Source organism: Tetrao urogallus (assembly GCF_951394365.1).
Source record: "Tetrao urogallus genome assembly, chromosome: 24".
Lineage (NCBI taxonomy): Eukaryota > Metazoa > Chordata > Aves > Galliformes > Phasianidae > Tetrao > Tetrao urogallus.
In genome coordinates, this window is record NC_136837.1 from 2888526 (window position 1) to 2907261 (window position 18736).

Below are 18736 nucleotides of genomic sequence, written 5' to 3' on the forward strand. Positions count from 1 at the left end.
CTGGATGCAACCTCAGATGCAGCAGGCGTTCTGGGCACCCCAGGCAAGAAGAGCAAGAAGCCCAGCCCTGCTTTCCCCCCACCAGCACAGCAGCCCTGATGTCTCACAGCTGGGCAGCTTGAGCAGAAAGCAAAAATGTTGACAGCAAGTGACTTTGTGCATCTGGGTGGCAGCTCACTCACTGCAGGCTGTGCATGGCCCTGGGGCAGGAAGGAAGGGCAGCTCTGGGTGGTTGGAGAGAAGCACTGATACCAAGCAGGGAGGTGGCAAACACTTTCACACGGTTTCTGAACCTAATTTTAGCACAAACAGGAAGAGTCAGAACAGTTATTTGTCACAAGGTGTTTATATTTATATTCTCTCCAGTGAAATTACCCATCTATAAGGTTTGTTTTGTCCGCACTGGCCTTGAAGAAAATGCTACAGTGTGCTTCTATGCAAACATTGTCAGTGCTTTCAGTGTCACAGTATTTGGCTCACACTGTTAATTCAAGTGTGTACCACTCATACAGGAACAGTCACGCATCAGGACACTTCAGAGAGCTGTGAGCCCTAATGGGAACAAGGCTCAGCATTACCTCAGTGGGGCTGAAAATCAGAATACAGAGGTACCCAAAGTGCCCAATTTCCTCGAGTCCACAGCAGCGCAGTTCAAAAACCTTTGGTATCACTGCCACTTCCCATAGAGATAACCACACTCACGTCTGAGCCGCTGGCACAGCCACACTGCTGTTGTGTCCAGCACAACGCCAGCTAAAAAGTGCAATTGCTTGTCTGGGGGGCACGAGGGCTCGACATCATCTTCATCCATCACAGGTCTGCCAGTCGCTGTGGCAGGGTTGATTTCTCCAGCAGGCAACGCAGGGCACAACCACATCCCACCATCTGAATGCTGCAGCCGTGCCCTGATCTAGAAGTTCATCACCAGCATTGCCAGGAGGAGGGGCAGGACTCCTGCAAGAGGCACAAGGAACTTCAGGCTGTGCACTCACCCTTTCCCTCCCAGCCACAGACATGCAGCACCTCCGCCTTCCTCCCCACCTCTTTTTCACAGCAACAAAAACATAAGCATGACAACAGACTGCTATGGAAGACTCTTTGGCCTGTTTCAGGTTTAAGTAAAACACAGAAGGAACCAGTAATGTAAAGATACCCAAGGATGGGAGCACAACGATCTGCAGTACATGTCACTTACCAACAATGATGCTGCTCGCTCCATCTGGAAAGGAAGAAAGCCAGCATGTGACTCTGCAAAACCATGCAACACTTCAAGGCACCTGATTACAAAGCACTGAGCAGCTCAAAGCCAAAGGGAGCCTTTCAGGGCATCTGATTATACAGCACTGAGCAGCTCAAAGCCAGCACACGTGGGGAAAGGGAGCCCTGCATCACCCTGCACTGCCCTGCACCATGGGGCTGAATCCATCTGCGTTTTAGCAGATAACACTCCCATCAGCCTGCAAGGCTGTGATGCAGCCCAGTCCCGTGCTGTTAGCATGAGATTCTGAGTGGGGTTGTTCCAGGAAGTGCAGATGGCATATTCTGAGCTGAGCTGCCTCTTTGAAGGTTCAAAGAGAAAGTAAGAACAGGGTGTGTTTCTGCTTTTTTGCTTTTGTTTTTTAAACAGAGAGAAAACAGCAAGACAGCCACAGGAGAAAATCACCTCTGCACTCAGGAGTGGGGGTGCTCCAGACTCCACGATCCTGAGCCTTCGCTAGGCACTGAATGGTGCTGCCTCCAACCAGAATGAAGCCATCATTGCAGGAATAAACCACAACGGAGCCCTGGGGGAAGGCCGTGACCTCTGTGCCATTGTGAACCCCATTGCCGATGCTGGGGGGCTGTTCACAGAGAATATCAGAGCGCCGTCCTGTGGGGAACAGCACCAGGAGAGACTGAGTGCTTCTCCTAACTGAAAATGTACACAGTGTGCATGGGGAGAAGGAAATACAGCCAGGGCCGTGCATCTAGCAGCAAGTGGGAATGCTTTGAGTGCTCCTGCTAAGTACCAGACCTCAGCTACTGCCCTTAGCCCTGCTCTGGAGTCTCAGCCCATAGCAAGACCTGGGAGTGACAGTCAGAAGCATTTCAGCCATTCCCAGCTTCCCATCACACTGTGCATTACCCCGCTTTGACATTACAGCAAATTAAGAGGATAGGGCTCTTACATCCCTGGTAACCGCAGGGAAAGAAAGCTCTCCCCACCCAAAAATCAGGTAGTAATTTTTCTTTTCATGTAACTTTTGCTCTCCCTCCTCAGCTTAATCTCTGAGAGTTCCATGATGCCTCACAGTACAAGTCAGTACTGAAATCCCAGCCCCATCCCACCCCCATGCAGCTGTTGTCCCCATGGCTTGGTGCAGCTTTCCCTTTTCCTTACTTTCACAGGATGGGAGATCCACGTCCCATTCAACTCCATTTCCCACTGCCACACATTTGGCAGAAGATGATCCCTTTAATTCATACCTAAAAGAAAGAGGGGAGGTTTAGCACACTCCAGAAAACAACCCAGCAATGGTTCTCCCTTCCTCCCATGGCATGGATGGAAGCGATCAGCCAGGAGCTGCCCCTGCTACAGAATGGGATCTGGGCCACTTGGGTGAGTAAGGGCACCGTGGCGCTGTGCAGGCAGCACATGGCTGATGTGAAGAGTTCCCAGCATCAGTGCTCAGCGAGCATTGCCTCTCTCAGATCAATTACACTCAACAGGCAGCGGTACTGGGATCTTGCACTGGGAACCAGGGCAGGAGGTGCTGCAGGTGGGTGTCACAGCCTACTGGAGTCCCTGATTTTCTGCCCCAACTCACTCAGCGTTGCAGGAGAAGGTCACAGTTGCCCCAAACAGGAAACTGTCCTCATTCACAATCCCGTTCTGTATTGTGGGAGCAGCGCATTGCTGACCTAGAGAAAAAGAAATTGATTCATACATTCTTGAAACCAATTCAGCAAGAAAGCTGTAGGCGTGCCTGCAAACCCAGAGCTGGACACCAACCAGAGTAACCAGCATCTGGAGCAGGCTTAGCTCACTTGTATGGCCAAGCAGAAGAGCAGAGGTACCCACGTGTGCACAGCGCAGAGCCTGCAGACCAGGTGGTGTCCAGCAGACAGGTGACTTCCAGGGACTTCCCACTCTCTGTGGTGAAACCTGGCTGACACCGGTATGTCAGCTTCGTTCCAGCCAAGGAGCTGCTGTTTGCAGCCCCTGTTAACTCAGCAGAAGGGATGCTGGGAGGAGGGCCACAGTATCCTGACAGTTGGAGACAAAAGCAATGCTAGCTACCAAAGCTAACGTGGTCTGTGCTCTGCTGCACCATCTGCAGCACACAAATGCAAGCTTCAGGGCAACTGCTTCAGGAAGAAAGCCTGTCTGTACTCACGTGGGTCACACGTTGGCAGAGGTGGCTTCCAGGCGCTGTCTGCATCACAGGTAACCGTCTGAGCGCCGCTCAAAGCGTGCCCAGGAGCACACTCAAAGCTCACTTGTTCTCCATACGTGTACTCAGTGGCAAAGCTGTTTAAATTCTTCCCATTTTCCACTTCTGGCTTTTCACATCTCACCACTGGAAGTGAAGGGAAGTTGATAAGAACACTTGTTGCAAGAAGAAAAAGCATCACCAAGGCCACTGCGTGAGAAGCTCCTATAGATAGTGGCACATAGGCATGACACAAGTACCCAGTGAGCAGAGACACCGTGAAGAAACAGCATCCAAAGCCTCCTTGGGCAACCTGTGCCAGTGCCTCACCACCCTCTGCATGAAAAACTTCCTCCTCATATCCAACCTAAACCTCCCCTGTCTCAATTTAAGACCATTCCCCCTTGTCCCATCACCATCCACCCTCATAAACAGCCGTTCTCCTTCCTGTTTGTACTCTCCTTTCAAATACTGGAAGGCCACAATGAGGTCTTCATCTGCCTACGCTCATGCAGTTCAGGTTATCACAGCAGCTTCCCGTGTGCTGAGGAACCACTGCACCAAGCCTTGTCTCTGACTATGGGAAACCATGGCACTGTGGAATCCATTTAGACTCAAATTCTCCTGTCTGTCAGCTGAGTGGAAAGAATTCATATGGGAGAATGATGAGAAACAAAGCAAAAGAAGAAGGAGAGGAAGAAGAAATTTACCTTTGCATTCTGGGGCTGGACCACTCCATATCCCATTGAGGTTATCATCTGCTGTGCAGTGAATTGTGGCGTTTCCAATGAGAGAAAACCCATTTTTGCAGCTGTAGGTTACAGCTACCCCAAAGGTGTAATCTGTGTGCACACCACTGAACTGTCCGTTCTCAATGGCAGGAGGTGGCTGACAGGGAATAACTGCACAGGAAAGCAATGGTAGGAAAACACAGAAACATTTCCATCAAACGTGAGGCTGAGGTCTACAAACTTCTACAAACGAACAAATGACTGCCAAGAAAAGCCAAAGGAAAAACGAGGAAGCAGCCCTAAGGCAATCATCTCAACCCAATGTCCTGAATGCTGACACTCCTTCAGATTCCACACATATTTTTTTAGTGATAAAGCAGCAGAGAAGCAGCTCTAGTCTGAGAGGAGAGGCTGAAGGGGGGGTGTGCAGCAGTAGCTTTGAGGACCTGCACAAAGCACGTAAGATGTACTCACCTTCACAGTGTGGAACGTGATCCCAAATGACATCACTGCCACTCAGAATGCATTGCGCGGTCGGATTCCCAACTAAACGGTACCTGAGAGCAAAAAAGATTGAGCCTCTTAAAAATAAGTGTGAAAAAACTCGTGAAATGCAAAGCTCTGCAGTTTCTAATGGCGCTCTCTGCAGAAGCTGAGCCTCAGGGGAAACAACAGCCATCCAACCCATTAAATACAATTTCAGTACCTACAGGCTCACTGCGGCCTTCCAGTATTTGAAAGGAGAGTACAAACAGGAGGAAGAACGGCTGTTAATGAGGGTAGATAGTGATAGGACAAAGGTGAGTGGCTTTAAACTGAGACAGGGGAGGTTTAGGTTGGATATGAGGAGGAAGTTTTTCATGCAGAGGGTGGTGAGGCACTGGAACAGGTTGCCCAAGGAGGCTGTGGATGCCCCATCCCTGCAGGCATTCAAGGCCAGGCTGGATGTGGCTCTGGGCAGCCTGGGCTGCTGGTTGGCGACCTGCACACAGCAAGGGGTTGGAACTGGATGAGCGTTGTGCTCCTTTGCAACCCAGGCTGTTCTATAATTCTGAAGAAAGGCAGCATTGGATGTAATGCTGGCAGCAGGGGGGAACACAGGAGCTTCCCCAGCCCCATGCTGTGCAATGGGGGGTCAGAAATGTCACCAACACCCCCATCACTGCTCCCGTTCCCTACATCCCCAGTGCTCCAAAGCCTAAGGGCCCTTAGCTGAGACACTGAGCTGCAAGAAATTTGCAAAGAGCTCACTCTGACCCCTAGAGCATCACCTGTTCTGACAGCAGGAGCAGGAGGAGCCCGGGCCCCACAGCTGCCTGCTCATAGCACCTCCTGCAGGAACAGAGACTCAGCCCCCAGGCTTTAAAAGCATCCCATCCCCTCACTGCTGCCTCCATCCTCGACCCACTGCAGCCTTACCCAGCCCTGCAGGTGAAGTTTATCGTAGCTCCAAACTGGAGGTTGGTGCTGAAGTGGAAATCACCATTCGGTATTTCTGGCAGTTCACACGACTTTCCTGGCAGGGCAAATGCTCACCATTAGTTATTTTTTATCGCAGTCAGTGGCAAGCAGCATCACACTGCTGTTCAGAGTCACTGCAGAGCAGGAGCTCCTTTTCCTGCCTTCCTCCCCAGCACTTTCAGAAACACAAAATCGCTTCAACTTTTGAGGAATGGAAGGTTAAACACAGCTAAGGGCAAAGAGCACAAAAAAAGTTTACATGATTACTGAGGCTTGAAACTGATGTAGAAGTGAAATTGCAGTCTGTAGGGGAGGAAAGCAGCGCAGAAGGGGCAGAAGGAAACCCCAGTGTTATGCCAGGACAGCGCATGGGGAATCTTGCTGCCTTTGCCCCTTTGTACCCTACTTCTCTAGAATTCTATTTCAGCGTTTGCACCGCATCAGCAGGTGGTAAAGGGAGTAAGGACAGAGTCCATGCCCGAGAGATTAACATGGCTCAGCACAAAGGGCAGCTCTGCTCGGGCACTCCGAATGCCCAGAACAGGGATTAACAGCGATCCTTTTGGGGGCATCCCTCCCAGCTGTGTGAAACCTTGGGGCTTCCGGGGATCCCGCACCCACACGGGGGCACTCACCGATGCAGAAGTCGGCTTCTGACGCCCAGGTGGAGTTGGGCAGGCAGGTGACGCGGTTGGATTTGCTCACGTCTCTCGTGTACCCCGGGCGGCAGCTGTACCTCAGCACCTCCCCAACGGGGTACGAAGCGTTGGTAGGACCGGGGGGCTCCGCAAAAACGAACCTCGGCGGTTCCGGGCAATCACCTGCGGGCGTGGGGAGGCGATCAGCAGCGCTCCTCGCGGTGTTTTCCCCCTCCGCTCCCCCCCCCCGGCTCCAACTCACCGCACGCTCCGGGCAGCGCCAGCAGCGCAGCGCCGAGCCACAGCAGCGCCGTTCCCACGGCCATCCTTGGATGCTCCGACGGTTGTGCGGCGATGCTGCGAGCAGCCCGGCAGTACGGCTCCTTATAGCACGGCTCCTTACAGCACGGCTCCTTACAGCCCGGCTCCGCTCAGCACTGCTCAGCTCCTCACGACCTTTTCCGGAGCGAGCGGAGGCTGCACCAGCGCCAGCCGCCGGTCGCGCTGTAACACGGCATCCTTCCGCCTCCGTAGGAAAATGAGGAGCCGGGCCCAGCACACACGCACACATCCGCACCCACACGGCACGGGGCGCGGTCGCCTCCTCCCCACGCCGAGCCCCGCGATGCGCGAAGGTTTCGCCTTCAATTAGCGGCTGAGTCACAGCGAGGGCTGTGCGGCTCGGTGCCTCCATCCCCACCCCCCCATGCCCACAGCTACGGGCTTTCCTCCACCACCACCATCTCCATCACCGCCCTTCCCAGCGGCTGCGCCTCCAACAGCGCGACGCAGCGGCAGCCACCCGCCTGGAGACCGATTGCCTCGGCCTGAGGACGCGACTGCGGAAGCACCGGAGCGATGCGAGAGATTTTTCCCATCGCAAATGTGACAGAGAAGCCGGGCTGTATGATGGCATTGCTTATTCCGTAGCCCTTTCGTTGAAAAATATAACAGTTTTGCTGTAAATACTGTAGTTTTCAAACTTTTATCTGCAAGCTACTAAATGAGTCTTAGCAAAACAGTGATTAAAACACACAGTACAGAGATCTCACAAGGATGTGCAAATGCAGTGTTTTACATGGGATCATTCTCCGGGTGGAAAGAAATGATTACTGAACGTTAAAAGTCTCAGTTTAAGAACTGGGAAAATGTTCTACTGGCACTAAAAATAAAGTAAAATGTTATAGAAAGGGAGAGGGAGCTGAAAACGAATAAGTTTGAACCTTCTGCCTCTTGACAGAGTTTCTCCATCGCAAAAATCCTGGTGCTTTTAGGGATCGCCTGCAGCTGCCCCTTGCACACCCATCAGCTCTGTGCTCTGTGCTGTAGGTTCTGCTCTTCATCCGCAGGATTTGGCTTGTAAGACCTGAAGAGACAGAGAAGAAAGGAAAAAAATCCACAGAATAAACAGCAATGGAATGGGGATCACATGAATGTGCAGCAAATGTAACAGCCACTGCTCAGAGCTTAAAGTGCTCTGGCTCTGGGCAGCCTGGGCTGCTGGTTGGCAGCCCTGCACACAGCAGGGGGTTGAAATGAGATGAGCTTTGTGGTCCTTTTCAATCCAGGCCATGCTAGGATTCTGTGAAATACCCCCACTGCCATTAGGAAAAAGCCAAAGGTGACCGAGGAATGAAGAGCAGAGCCCACCTACCCAGTCTTTTTCCTTGCACTGCACTTCTTGATGCTCCAAGAGATGAGCACAGCAGCTCCTTGGGGAGAAAACAAATGATAAACAGTAAATGCAGAGCGTAGGGTAAGTCGAGTGTGTGAAACATCCCTAATGCATCCCTCCTGATGGTGAGAGACAGGCAGCAAAACTCAGTGCTCTGCAGCACTGTCCCCACCTAGAGGCTCCTTCTCAGCCACAGGAGTGCAACTCCCTCTTGTATCTCTGGCAAATGAGGACGAGGATCTCTAGGAGTGATGCCACTCTGAAAGGTACCATCCTCATTTATTTGCTGCTCTTACAGGCAGCTCGCTGTTCATTTTGTATTTTAAAGATACTCGCTATTCCTGCACTCAGTTTCTTTTGCAGCAAGAATGCTCTGAGATTCACTACCTCTCATCTGCCACGGTCTGCCAAGGCCTTGAAACCCCAATGTTATCAGTGAAGGAGTCACAGGGTGCATCGTTTATGATCGACTTCTTTCACTGGCCTCATCCACCCTCAACTGATGGAATATTCTACCCTCAGATGACCCACTGGAACACATGAGGTGCTGCTGCATGGCCCAACAACAGAGAAACCCAGGCCCCTACCAAACTCATCACTAGGAGCCATGGAGAAGCCAACACAGTGGGCCCGTATGTTCAATAGCAAATCGCAGGCATGTCAGGAAATGATATCTTCCACGTTAAGCTACTTACCAGTGACACAAGGGATGAGGAGAAGTGCTGGATAAGAAAACAAAAAAACTGACATTAAAATAATTTTAAAAAAGCCACTGAGGCTCTGCAGTGAGGTGCAAGGATTGCAACCACAGAGGCCTGAAGGCACACAGAGCCTTCCTGAGCTCTTACGTAGGATGTAGCGGCTCTCCGATGCCTTCTCTTCCAAATGAGGGGTTGAGTTTGTCACTGCTGTAGTGCCAGTTGCAGAGGGAGAAGCTGAAGGAGGAATGGTCAGAAGTGTTTAATGTACTGGAGATGAATTACCTCCACCTGCTCTTCTGCTACCAACCCACTTGAAACACGCTGCATTTGAAGGGAGACCTACGAGACGTGTTGAGCTGCTCACTGGTGGAGCTGGGCACCACCTCACAAAGCACAGATCCACAACAACTATAAAATCCACAACATTCAATGCTTTTTTTTTTAATACAGATATTCCGTGCTTCCAGCCAAGTGCTGCTGGCCTCCCTTACCCTGACACGTTGGAAGCGGAGTCCAGGCAACCCCATGTCCCCAAGTGAAACAATAGATGAAAGGCTCCCTTGATGACAGTGTGTACCTGCAGGTGGAAAAGGCACATCTGTGCTCCATGCACTGACAGCCCCAGGGCCCCCCCGGGGCAGCGGGCATCCTCAACACTCACCCTTCATCACAAACCACCTTGGCACTTGCAAGGAAGTGGTAATCTGTTACCTCAACAGCGCCGTGTTCTGGCTTTGTCGGAGGACCACAAGACTGCTCTAAAGAAATGAGAGCATCCTTAGGGCGCCGAGCAACAGAAATAGAGGAGCTGATGTGATTTTCGTGGTGGTGTTTCGTGCTAAATGTTTCGAAAAGCAGCCATGTGCCCTGTGCTGAGGCTGCGGCAGGAGGAGGAAGCTGGAGGGAAGGATGCAGAGGCACTCACTGTGACACAGCTCAGGAACTTCTGACCACGTTGAATTCTCACGGCAGGTGCTGCTGGGGAGTTCAGCAGAGCTGTTCTCATAGCCTGGGCTGCAGTCGTAGCTCACAGTGATCCCAACAGCATAAAAATTCTTCATCTCATCTTCTTCTGATAGTTTGGCAAAAGCCACGTGGGGAGGGCTCTGGCAGCTGCCTGGCAATGAGGACAGACAAGTGTACAGCTCCAAAGCAAGAAACAACAATATTTTGCATTCAGATGGGTACAGATACAAGCAGCCATGCAAAAGCCTTTAGGATGCTGCTACACTGACGGTTTTAAGAAAGCAGTGGATAATTTCTATGGCTTTAAAATGTCCACAGAGGGCTGCTTCACTGGAAAAGATTTCAAATGCTTGATTGTGCCTTCTTGGAGCTGCCCACAAACTGGGTGCCCACCTGCACTGCCAGCTGCCCAGATAGAACCTTTGGTGTGAGCCAGCACAGCCAGTCAGCCAAGACTTTCCCACATCGTTAACTCCAAATTAAGCCCTGTGCTGTGCCGGTGCTCCCCAGCTATTTTTCTTCCCTCACTGCTGTGCTGCCCTGAGGTATCTGTATTTATTAACACAGAGGCACCAGCTCCAAGGCAAGGCACAGAAGGGCAAGAAGAGGCTCCTCAGGTGAGGAAGCCCTTCCAGCCGTGATTGCTAGAGCCACGAACGCAGTCCCAAGCAGCAAGCTACTCACGGTCGCAGAACTCCTGCAGGTTGGACCACAGGGAGTTACTAAGGCATTTTATTGTATCCAACTGCGATGGGATTTTCGATAAATTCTGGAGGCATCCGTATGTTACTTGGGAGCCCACAGGGAAGCTGTCCTTGTGCCGGACGTCCTCCGGGGGTTCTGCCCTGCTGAGCTTGGGCAGCGGCCCACAGTCACCTGTAAAAGAAGAAAAACGCATTCAGGAGGAGCTCCGCACCGAAGCGCGCAGCGCAAAGGAGCGCAGCGCAGAGGAGCTCACCGCACACCGCGGGCAACAGCGACAGCAGGGACAGCAGCAGCGAGCGGGACGGAGCGGAGCCCATCGCGGCCAGCGGGCATTTGGGGAAATCCTCCAGTCCCGGCCCCGCCCGGCCCGCAGCGAAAGAAGCGGAGCCGCCCTCGGAATCGGGGCAGCGGTGTTTTGCCTTCATCCTCCCTCTTGAGGCTGGGCGGCTCTCTTCATCACCCAGCAAAGGGTGAAAACTCCACGGAGAACTCAGTTCTCTTTTAATATTGTTATCGTTATATCTTTTTAAAGCTATATTTCCTTTTTCAATGTGTCCTGAGCTCTATCCAAAGCGTTTGCGGTGGGGCCGAGAGCTGTTTTCTTAAGGGAGTGGTCAGGCAGCCTGGATGGTGAACTCATTTTAGATATGTACGTGTGATGACTGAGTACGTGGAGATCGCTGGCCACCTGAGGGGTGAATGAGGGCAGCGGCTGAGTTGCGTAAAACAGGAAAAAATTGCTCTAAACGCCGGGAAATCTCTGGTATTGCCTTATGGCAGCGACCTCGGGGCAAGAAAACAAAGTGCAGAGCAGCATCCGACCCTGAGCTGAGCTCAGCTGAGCCAGTTGACAGCGGTGTCGCTGCAGCCACTGCGTTATCTCACCCTGCCAGCCCTCCCCGTGCGGCGGGGATCAGACCCAGCAGAAAGCAAAGGCAGAAGGGAGGGCAGCGCTGCAGCTGGAGCGCACCCAGGCGCCGGCAGGAAGAGCCCGAGGTTTCCAGCCAAACCAGCTTGCAGAGCCGCGAGTGGGAGCTGCCCGTAGAAATGTGCCTCCATCCCCGGATCTGCACAGCCCTACGGTCAGCAGCTCCCACCCACCCAGCCCGGAGGGGCCCGTAATGCAGAGAGGCTCAGGCATGTGTGTGTGACACCCCCCGCCCCCCCCCCCATTGCTCACCTCTCTGATTCAAAGTGCTTTTTTGGGAGCACTCGCATTCCCCAGCGCTGCTGCACAAATTGCTTTTCTTTCTTGCTTCGCTTCTCAGAAAGTAAACTTGCATCAGAATCAAACTCAGAGGTAAATATGGACGGGTGAGGATAAAGAATTGCTCACCTTGTCCAGATGTCTCCAAAAGCCTCGAACAGAACAGAAAATGCACACAACGGGGCAGCTGAACTCACAAGCTAGCACTCAGAAACAGCCATCATTTATTATGAACTGTAAATAAAGACCCAGGCACCCCCAACTATAAGGCAGTTACAACACAGAATGGGACAGAGATGGCAGCTAATGATGTAACACTGACATTTCTGCTTTTCTCCGTTGCAGTATGATGACATGAGAACAGTGCTTGTGGCTGTTAGCTTTCCTGTAGTCTCAATGGAAAAATATAAGTGGCAAAAAAAATAATAATAATAATTACACTTGATACAACAACAACAAAAAGCTTTTGCCAGTGAAAGTGCTTACAGTGCCAAAGATCAAAAGGCCAGTATTTAATTTCTTGTGCAGAGTGCTGCAGTTTCCTAACAGGAGGGCGATGGAGGAAGGCAGCACTCGGGTTGCACTACAGCCATGACATCCCCAGGCTGCTGCAGCCAAGGCAGCATGTGGGTATCTGAGTCTCTTCTGTGAGCTCCCTGTGTGCCTCTGTGTTTGTGCCAACTGCTGTGGCAACAGTTTGTGTTGCTAACGAGTAAGGAAATAGGTGGGAAGGGAAAGGGGGGAGGAAATTCTGACTGTAAAAGATTGTGACACCAAGGAGATCTGACCGAAATTCTGCAAACAGCATAAAGAGGGTTGGGGAAACCACAGCCTGCTCTGCTCAGAGGGATTGATGAGTGGATTTGTGAGCTTAGAGCTAACTGCTCCAGGCTGGATGTGGCTCCATGCAGCCTGGTCTGGCGGTTGGTGACCCTGCACATAGCGAGGGGGGTTGAAATTAGATGATCATTGTGATCCTTTTCAACCCAGGCCATTCTATGATTCTATGAACTTCTAACATCTCTGATGGAGAGGCAGCTGTGGCAATCAGCCAATGCTGGCGCCCATCATTTTCATCCTGGGAACATTTGAGCACATCACAATGTAGAAAAACATCCTTCATAGATGGCTGTGAGGCGAGGCTGGCATGACTTCCTTGTGCCAAAGGAAAATAAGTGAGGCTGAAGAATCACAGCTGCTGCAGGAGGTACCTCAGGAGCAGAGCGCAGGGACGGATTTAGGTGGTTTATACTTACAGTGCCATTTTCTTTTAAATAGAAATAGAAAACAGGGTGTTTAGGCCATGGTACACCACTGAATTGGGACGGTGTGTGCAGGCACACAGGGAGAGCTCAGTGCCTGCAGTCGGGTTTCCCCGTGGCTGGGATGTGTCAGGGATCTGCTTTGGGTCACGGCCGGGTTGGAGCGGCTGCGTTCATCCAAACTCCTGAAGAAGTGCCAGAAATGACAAAACAATTAAAGAGGAAAACCAACAGGAAGAGGTTTTTAGATCTGTTTTCACTTTGAAGGCAGGTAACAGAGCAGCACAGAGGGTTTTTAGAGGGGAAAAAAATAAAAACAGGACAAAGCTTTTCCCTTTCCATCCCTGCTGTGTTTTCCAGGATGCTTCCAGCCAGTCTTTGTTACTACCAAAGGGCCAACATCCCCCAACTTCATCCCTGTTTGTGATCCAAGAGGAACAGCAGGGCTGGGCTGGGCTCACACCCAACAAAGGCTTTGCTCCACATCTCCAGCTGTGCAGTGAGACCCTCCAGGGGTCTCTGGGGGTCCTATGCCATCCCCACTGATCATTTTCTGCTTACATTTCCTGCTTTGCAGCTGTTTCCAAACCGACACTCGCCACTCCTACAGGTAAAAGAGCCTTTTGCAGCGGATGGGAAATCGGTGATAGCAGCACTTCTGCCACGTCCAGGTTCTCCTGGCTGCCCACGACCTTTCTGGGGTGGAACAACACAGCGTCAGCTGGGATGGAGCTCAGAGCTCCGGGCTGCGTGCTGCAGCATCACTTCTAACAAGAGGTAAACAAATTAAACACTCACTTCCACAAAATGCTGCAGCTTTAGACCACCACGTGTTTTCAGAGCAGCCAGCCTTGGGGAAAACAGCAGAGATGCTGCGATACTTGGGAGAACATGGAGATTGCTTGTGGGTTCCAGGAGAGAAGGAGCTTTGGGTTTTGTACAGAGGCATCACAAATTTGAGAGCTGAGGTGGCACAGCTCCCTGCCATGGAAGAGAAACGTGGGAAGGAATGAGGGCTGTGGATACGGAGAGGGAACAAGATTTAGCTACATAGATTAGGTCCCTACATCCACTATTTCCTGTTTTTAATTATATTACTCTGATTTTATTTTTTTTAAGATGCTGAGAGCATCTGCAGATCTAACTGAGATGATTTATCAGCCATACATCCTCACTTAGAGTTGTGGCTTTACACCAAAGCTCATTGGGCTTGGAGAAACCAGTCAGCACACTGGTGTACATTGTTAGATGAAATTGAGGGACGTGGTTTAGTGGGAGCTATTGGTAATAAGTGGATGGTTGGACTGGATGATCTTTTAGGTCTTTTCCAACCTTGGTGATTCTATGATTCTAAGGCATGGGTGCCATGAATGAGCTCTGCTGGATGCCCTACGGGCTGCGCTGGGCTCACCTGGCTTCCTGGAGAACGAAGAAGAGGAGGAGAAGGAGTTGGTGTTTTGGAGTGACTTCTTGTAGAGGCTCATTTTCATTTCCATTGTGAAAGTCTTCTTGGGTGGTTTGAGGTCACGTCTCTGGGAACCTGAAAAAAAAAAAAATGAAAACCACAAAACTCACAGAATGGCTTTTATCACAGAGCTGATAAAGGGGAAAATTAAGTCTGGAAACGTGGGGTTTAATTCAGTTGGATTGGAATCACTGCGACTCACCCTGGGGAGGAGGACTCCTTTCCATGGGTTTTACTCCAAGTTTGACAGGTGGGCTTTTCTCTGTGGTAAAAACAATACACACTGGTCAAAGCTCTCCCTCTCTGACACTTCATCCCTTACTCAGCAGCTCTGCTTGGTTTCGTCTTCAGATCACAGTATGGCTCATGCCTGTGCTAAGCAATCACAGTTGGTTGCGTACTGAGCACCAAACCCATCATAAATCCTTGACGCACAGGAAATCACCTTTACACTGGGGCACTGCTCCACTCCAGACCCCTCTTGCATTCTCCGCTCTCGTACAACGGATGCTCACATTCCCAATGAGTTGGAAGCCAGAGTCACAGCTGTAGGTCACTGTTGAGTTGTAAGCAAACCTTTCTACACCTTCACCATCGTGCCTCCCGTTGCTGATCCGAGGAGGTGAAGAGCAGGTGATTACTGCATGACAGAGAGCCAAGATCAGCGTTACTGAGAGCTTCAGGAATAATGAATGTGAAATGCTTCTTCTGAATCCAGCTAAGATATCTGAAGAGATCTGAACAGATAAAGATGGGCTGCCAGCACTCCCTGTGCGCAGCTTGCTGTGCCCTGGATCTTCAGCCCTAGAAATCTCAGCCCATCCCTTCCACTGCTCACATTGTGAGGAAAATATTGTGATTTTGTGGGAGCAGAGCTGCTGAAATGCAGCATCAGCAGCAGAATGGGCACTTCTGAGCTGCAGCGCTGGTGGCACGTAGCATGAAGGAAAACAACACGCTGTGTAGATGGGGTTATACCAGTCTTATAGCAGACCTTATCTTGTGGGACCTACTGAGCTCAGAGGAGGATCAGATCAGCCTTACGTTCACAGGTTGGAAGTTCACTCCACTCAACGTCATCTCCTTTAAGCCAACAACGGATGAAATTCCTCCCGTGGAGTTGGTACCTGGATGAAAGCACCCAATAGAAGAAACCTGTGTGAGCACCCTGGAACTGTGAGCGTTTTCCTCCCGGTGCTGATGTGATCAGGTGGGAATCTGCCTTTCGTGGACGTGCTGCTGGAAGCTGATCTCCTGTCCTGGCAGCACTCACATCTTGCTGCTCTGAAACGTCATCGTTTGCATACCAGGGATAATAGCTAACGTTGCTTCCATGGATAACATAATCCCTCCACCCTCGTGTGTGTATCCCAACCGTGGGATGTGCTGTCATTTCCCTCCAGGCCTCCCTAAGGGAATATTTGTAGGAAAAAGTCTCTGCTGCACTGGAAGCTGCTGCACAGAGGGGATGGAACAAGCAGGCAATGCCAGCTCCTGCTGGGGAGGAAGGAACAGAAGCTGGATATGAACGAGCTCCACTTTGCAAGCCTGCAGGTCTGTTAGCACTGCATATGTGCCCTGATTGGAAGCAGAGAGAGGGCATGAGTCAGACTGATGGGTGGGAAGCGTTTTGCTCCTGTTTTCTAGCTCAGCTTTAACGTTCAAACATAACCCCTTTTATTCATTGTAGCACAAACACCACAAACACCTGAAATACTGCAGGTAATCTGTTTTGAGGTCTGCCATTACAAAGTGAACCCACAACAGTCCTGCTGGGGTATTCACCTTCCAACAATTAGGCTTCCTCAGGAAGACACCTAAAGGAAAAGGCTGCCATAAACCCAGGGCCCAGCCCGCTCACTCCAGCTATGCCTCATCCCTTCCCAGCCCAAAGCTGGAATTCAAAAGGGAAAAGCACTCATCACCAAAGCACTGCAGCAGGGACAGCTGCAAGAGAGCAGCCCAGCCCAGAGCCGCAGCTCCATGCATGAGCACCAGCAGAGCTGTGATCCAACACCAGCGCTGCCTCAGGACTCACCCCTCATCGCAGAGCACGTTCACACGTGTGCCAAACAGAAAATCTGTGGGTTGGAGGATCCTCCCTGCAGGTGGGGCCTCTGGGGGACCGCAGGATTTCCCTGCAGGGAGAAGAGCAGAGTGAGCATCCATCGCAGTGCTTTGGCTGTGGGGCACTCGGCTGTAAGAAACCTACAGCTGCCACACCATCCTTCTTAATGCTGTATGGATTTCATTAGGGAACATGCTTGGTCTTCAATGCTAGAAATCCTCCCTGCAAGTTGGCGCTTGTCCCACGCGTATGTTAATGTCCAGCTGCAAACATTATGTGAAAATCAAAACCCATGTGTTTGTGCCAACAGAAAATAAAGAATGCTACCAAATAAATGAAATAACTCCTGTATGAGGTCTTAAAGAGGAACATCCAGCTGAGCCTGCATTAAGTGTGTGGCCATGGGGACGTGTTTCAGCACAGCATGGGGATGCTCAGCAGCAGGCAGAGGCTGTACTCACTTTGGCATAACTCCGGGACCTCTGACCACGTCAGGCTCTCAAGGCAGGTGCTGGTGGGTTGGCTTTCTGAGATGTTCTCATAACCAGGGCGGCAGATGTAGCTCACAGTGAACCCAACAGGATAGAAATTGATCATCTCATCCACCTCGGACAGGGCAGCAAAGTGCATTGAGGTCGGGGTAGCGCAGCTCACTGGCAACCAAGGAGAGCAGGTCTGAGAGCTGGCAATGAGAGCCGTGCAAAGCAGAGCCTGTGCAGAAAAGCTCATTATGGAGCCTTTGAAGAGCTCTGTGTGCTCATTGCAGGTTACTTCTGCTCTCTTCTGCTCTCTCAAGCTGCAGCTGTGCTAAATGCATCCGTAAGCAAAGTGCAGCCCGGGATGCTCTGACTGCATGCACAAAACTGCTGGCACCACGCACCGTGCTGCCAGGAGCTGCTAGATGGGGCTCTGCAGGAACAGCAGCATCACAGCTGCAGCTCCACTCACCCATCATCAACAGCTCCGTGCCCATCTGCAGCAGCAAAGGATGCACCGTGCAGAGCAGCTACTGCAGAAGCCTGAAGCGAGAGGCAGCTCTGCCAGGAAAAGGGGGGTATTTACAGCCACAGGGATCACGCAGCTCCGACCAGTATGAGCCAGGCAGGCACTGCACCATGTCCAACGCCCCGGGGATCCTGATAGCACCGTGCAGACACATGTAGGTCACCCTGGAGCCCACAGGGAAGCTGCTGAGCTGCTCGACGCCGGAGGGCTGGGAGTGGGTCATGGAAGGTGGGGGCCCACAGGCACCTGTGGTACAAGAAGACCTCGTAGGGTGAGAACTCCAACCCCCAGGAGGACAGCTCAGGATCTTTCCCTGAACAAAGGCAGCAGGCTGAGCTGCAGCCCTCAGGGATGGTGGTATTGTCATCCCCAGCCCCCCAGCAGAATGGGGGGACCTGGGAAGGTCTCATTGCTGCCCAGCATGCATCCCAGTGCTGTACTTACCCTGAGCCGTCGGCATGCCAAGGAGCCACAGCAGAGCCAGGAGCAGTGCAGGATGTATGGATCCCTGCACTGCAGCACGAGCCCAGCAGCTCGAGGTGTCTGGGTGCTTCCCTCCTTCTCCAGACCCCATCGCAGCAGTCCCTGCTGCTCTGCAGAGTGCTGCTGGCTGCCAGCAGCCGCTTTGGAAAGCTGGGAGGGGATGCAGCATCACAGATGCAGCCAAATTGGTGGAACAGTGGAAACCCTCCCATAACTCACACAGAGCTCAGCCCTTCTACAGGGACATTGGGAGCAGTCAGGGACCTGGGCAAAGCCTCCATGTCCTCCCAGCCCACACAGGAATAGGGGAATCCTCAACCCTTTTATTGACACATTGGCAGAGCACAGATCTACCACAACCAGATGCTGCCAGGACAGAAAGCTTTAAGCCCCAGGCCCCTGCTCAGCCATCTGCTGGCAGTAACAGCACAGCTTTTCCACGAGCAGAGTTACTGAAACTAAAATAAAAGAATTATCTTTTTTGTCTGTTAATTTTTTCCTGGCTGCTTGACTCATTGGTAATTAGAGAGGGATGTGAGCAGCTCCATCTGCACTTAAATAAACATGACTTCAGTTTAGGGCACACATACATCGATAGGAACACACAGTGCAGAACACCCTGATCTTATTGGTGCTTTCAGCACTGCTTGGGGAGATATGCTGCCTCTGGCTGCAGCCCAGTGTGGCACCAGGTGGCCACAGCATGGCTTTCCATGTGGCACAAGGACAGCTAACCAGCTCTGCTCCCCATTACTGCATGCCTTCATCCATTTGGTGAAGCGCGGGATGCAATAGCAAAGCATCTCTTGCATCCCATGAGATGTCACCACTCCCCTGGGCATCGTACCAGGGATGATGGCAGAAGCACAGCACAGCCCAGGGCCATGTGTTCATCCCATTCCTGCCCCATTTCCCCCCCCCCGGCTGCCAGGGCTCTGCTCTTGGCCACATCTGCC

At 51.8% G+C, this 18736-nt stretch overlaps 2 protein-coding genes across 2 annotated transcripts; both read right to left on the reverse strand.

Moving 5' to 3' along the window:
• Nucleotides 1-910: 910 nt before the first annotated feature.
• LOC306955130 (complement component receptor 1-like protein) lies at nucleotides 911-6569 on the reverse strand (the record flags this gene model as incomplete). The annotated part of the gene is made up of 12 exons (XM_079546368.1): nucleotides 911-954; nucleotides 1196-1219; nucleotides 1664-1870; nucleotides 2381-2466; nucleotides 2808-2901; nucleotides 3062-3247; nucleotides 3378-3560; nucleotides 4124-4315; nucleotides 4619-4701; nucleotides 5564-5660; nucleotides 6241-6426; nucleotides 6506-6569. 12 exons carry the CDS (start codon nucleotides 6567-6569, stop codon nucleotides 911-913), a joined length of 1446 nt encoding a protein of 481 aa, XP_079402494.1.
• Nucleotides 6570-13363: 6794 nt separating this feature from the next.
• Nucleotides 13364-17871, reverse strand: LOC306955209 (complement decay-accelerating factor-like; the record flags this gene model as incomplete). The annotated part of the gene is made up of 9 exons (XM_079546456.1): nucleotides 13364-13455; nucleotides 14171-14299; nucleotides 14427-14486; nucleotides 14670-14864; nucleotides 15269-15351; nucleotides 16263-16362; nucleotides 16754-16945; nucleotides 17355-17543; nucleotides 17742-17871. The coding sequence occupies 9 exons, from the start codon at nucleotides 17869-17871 to the stop codon at nucleotides 13364-13366; spliced, it is 1170 nt and encodes a 389-aa protein (XP_079402582.1).
• Between the last annotated feature and the right edge of the window lie 865 nt (nucleotides 17872-18736).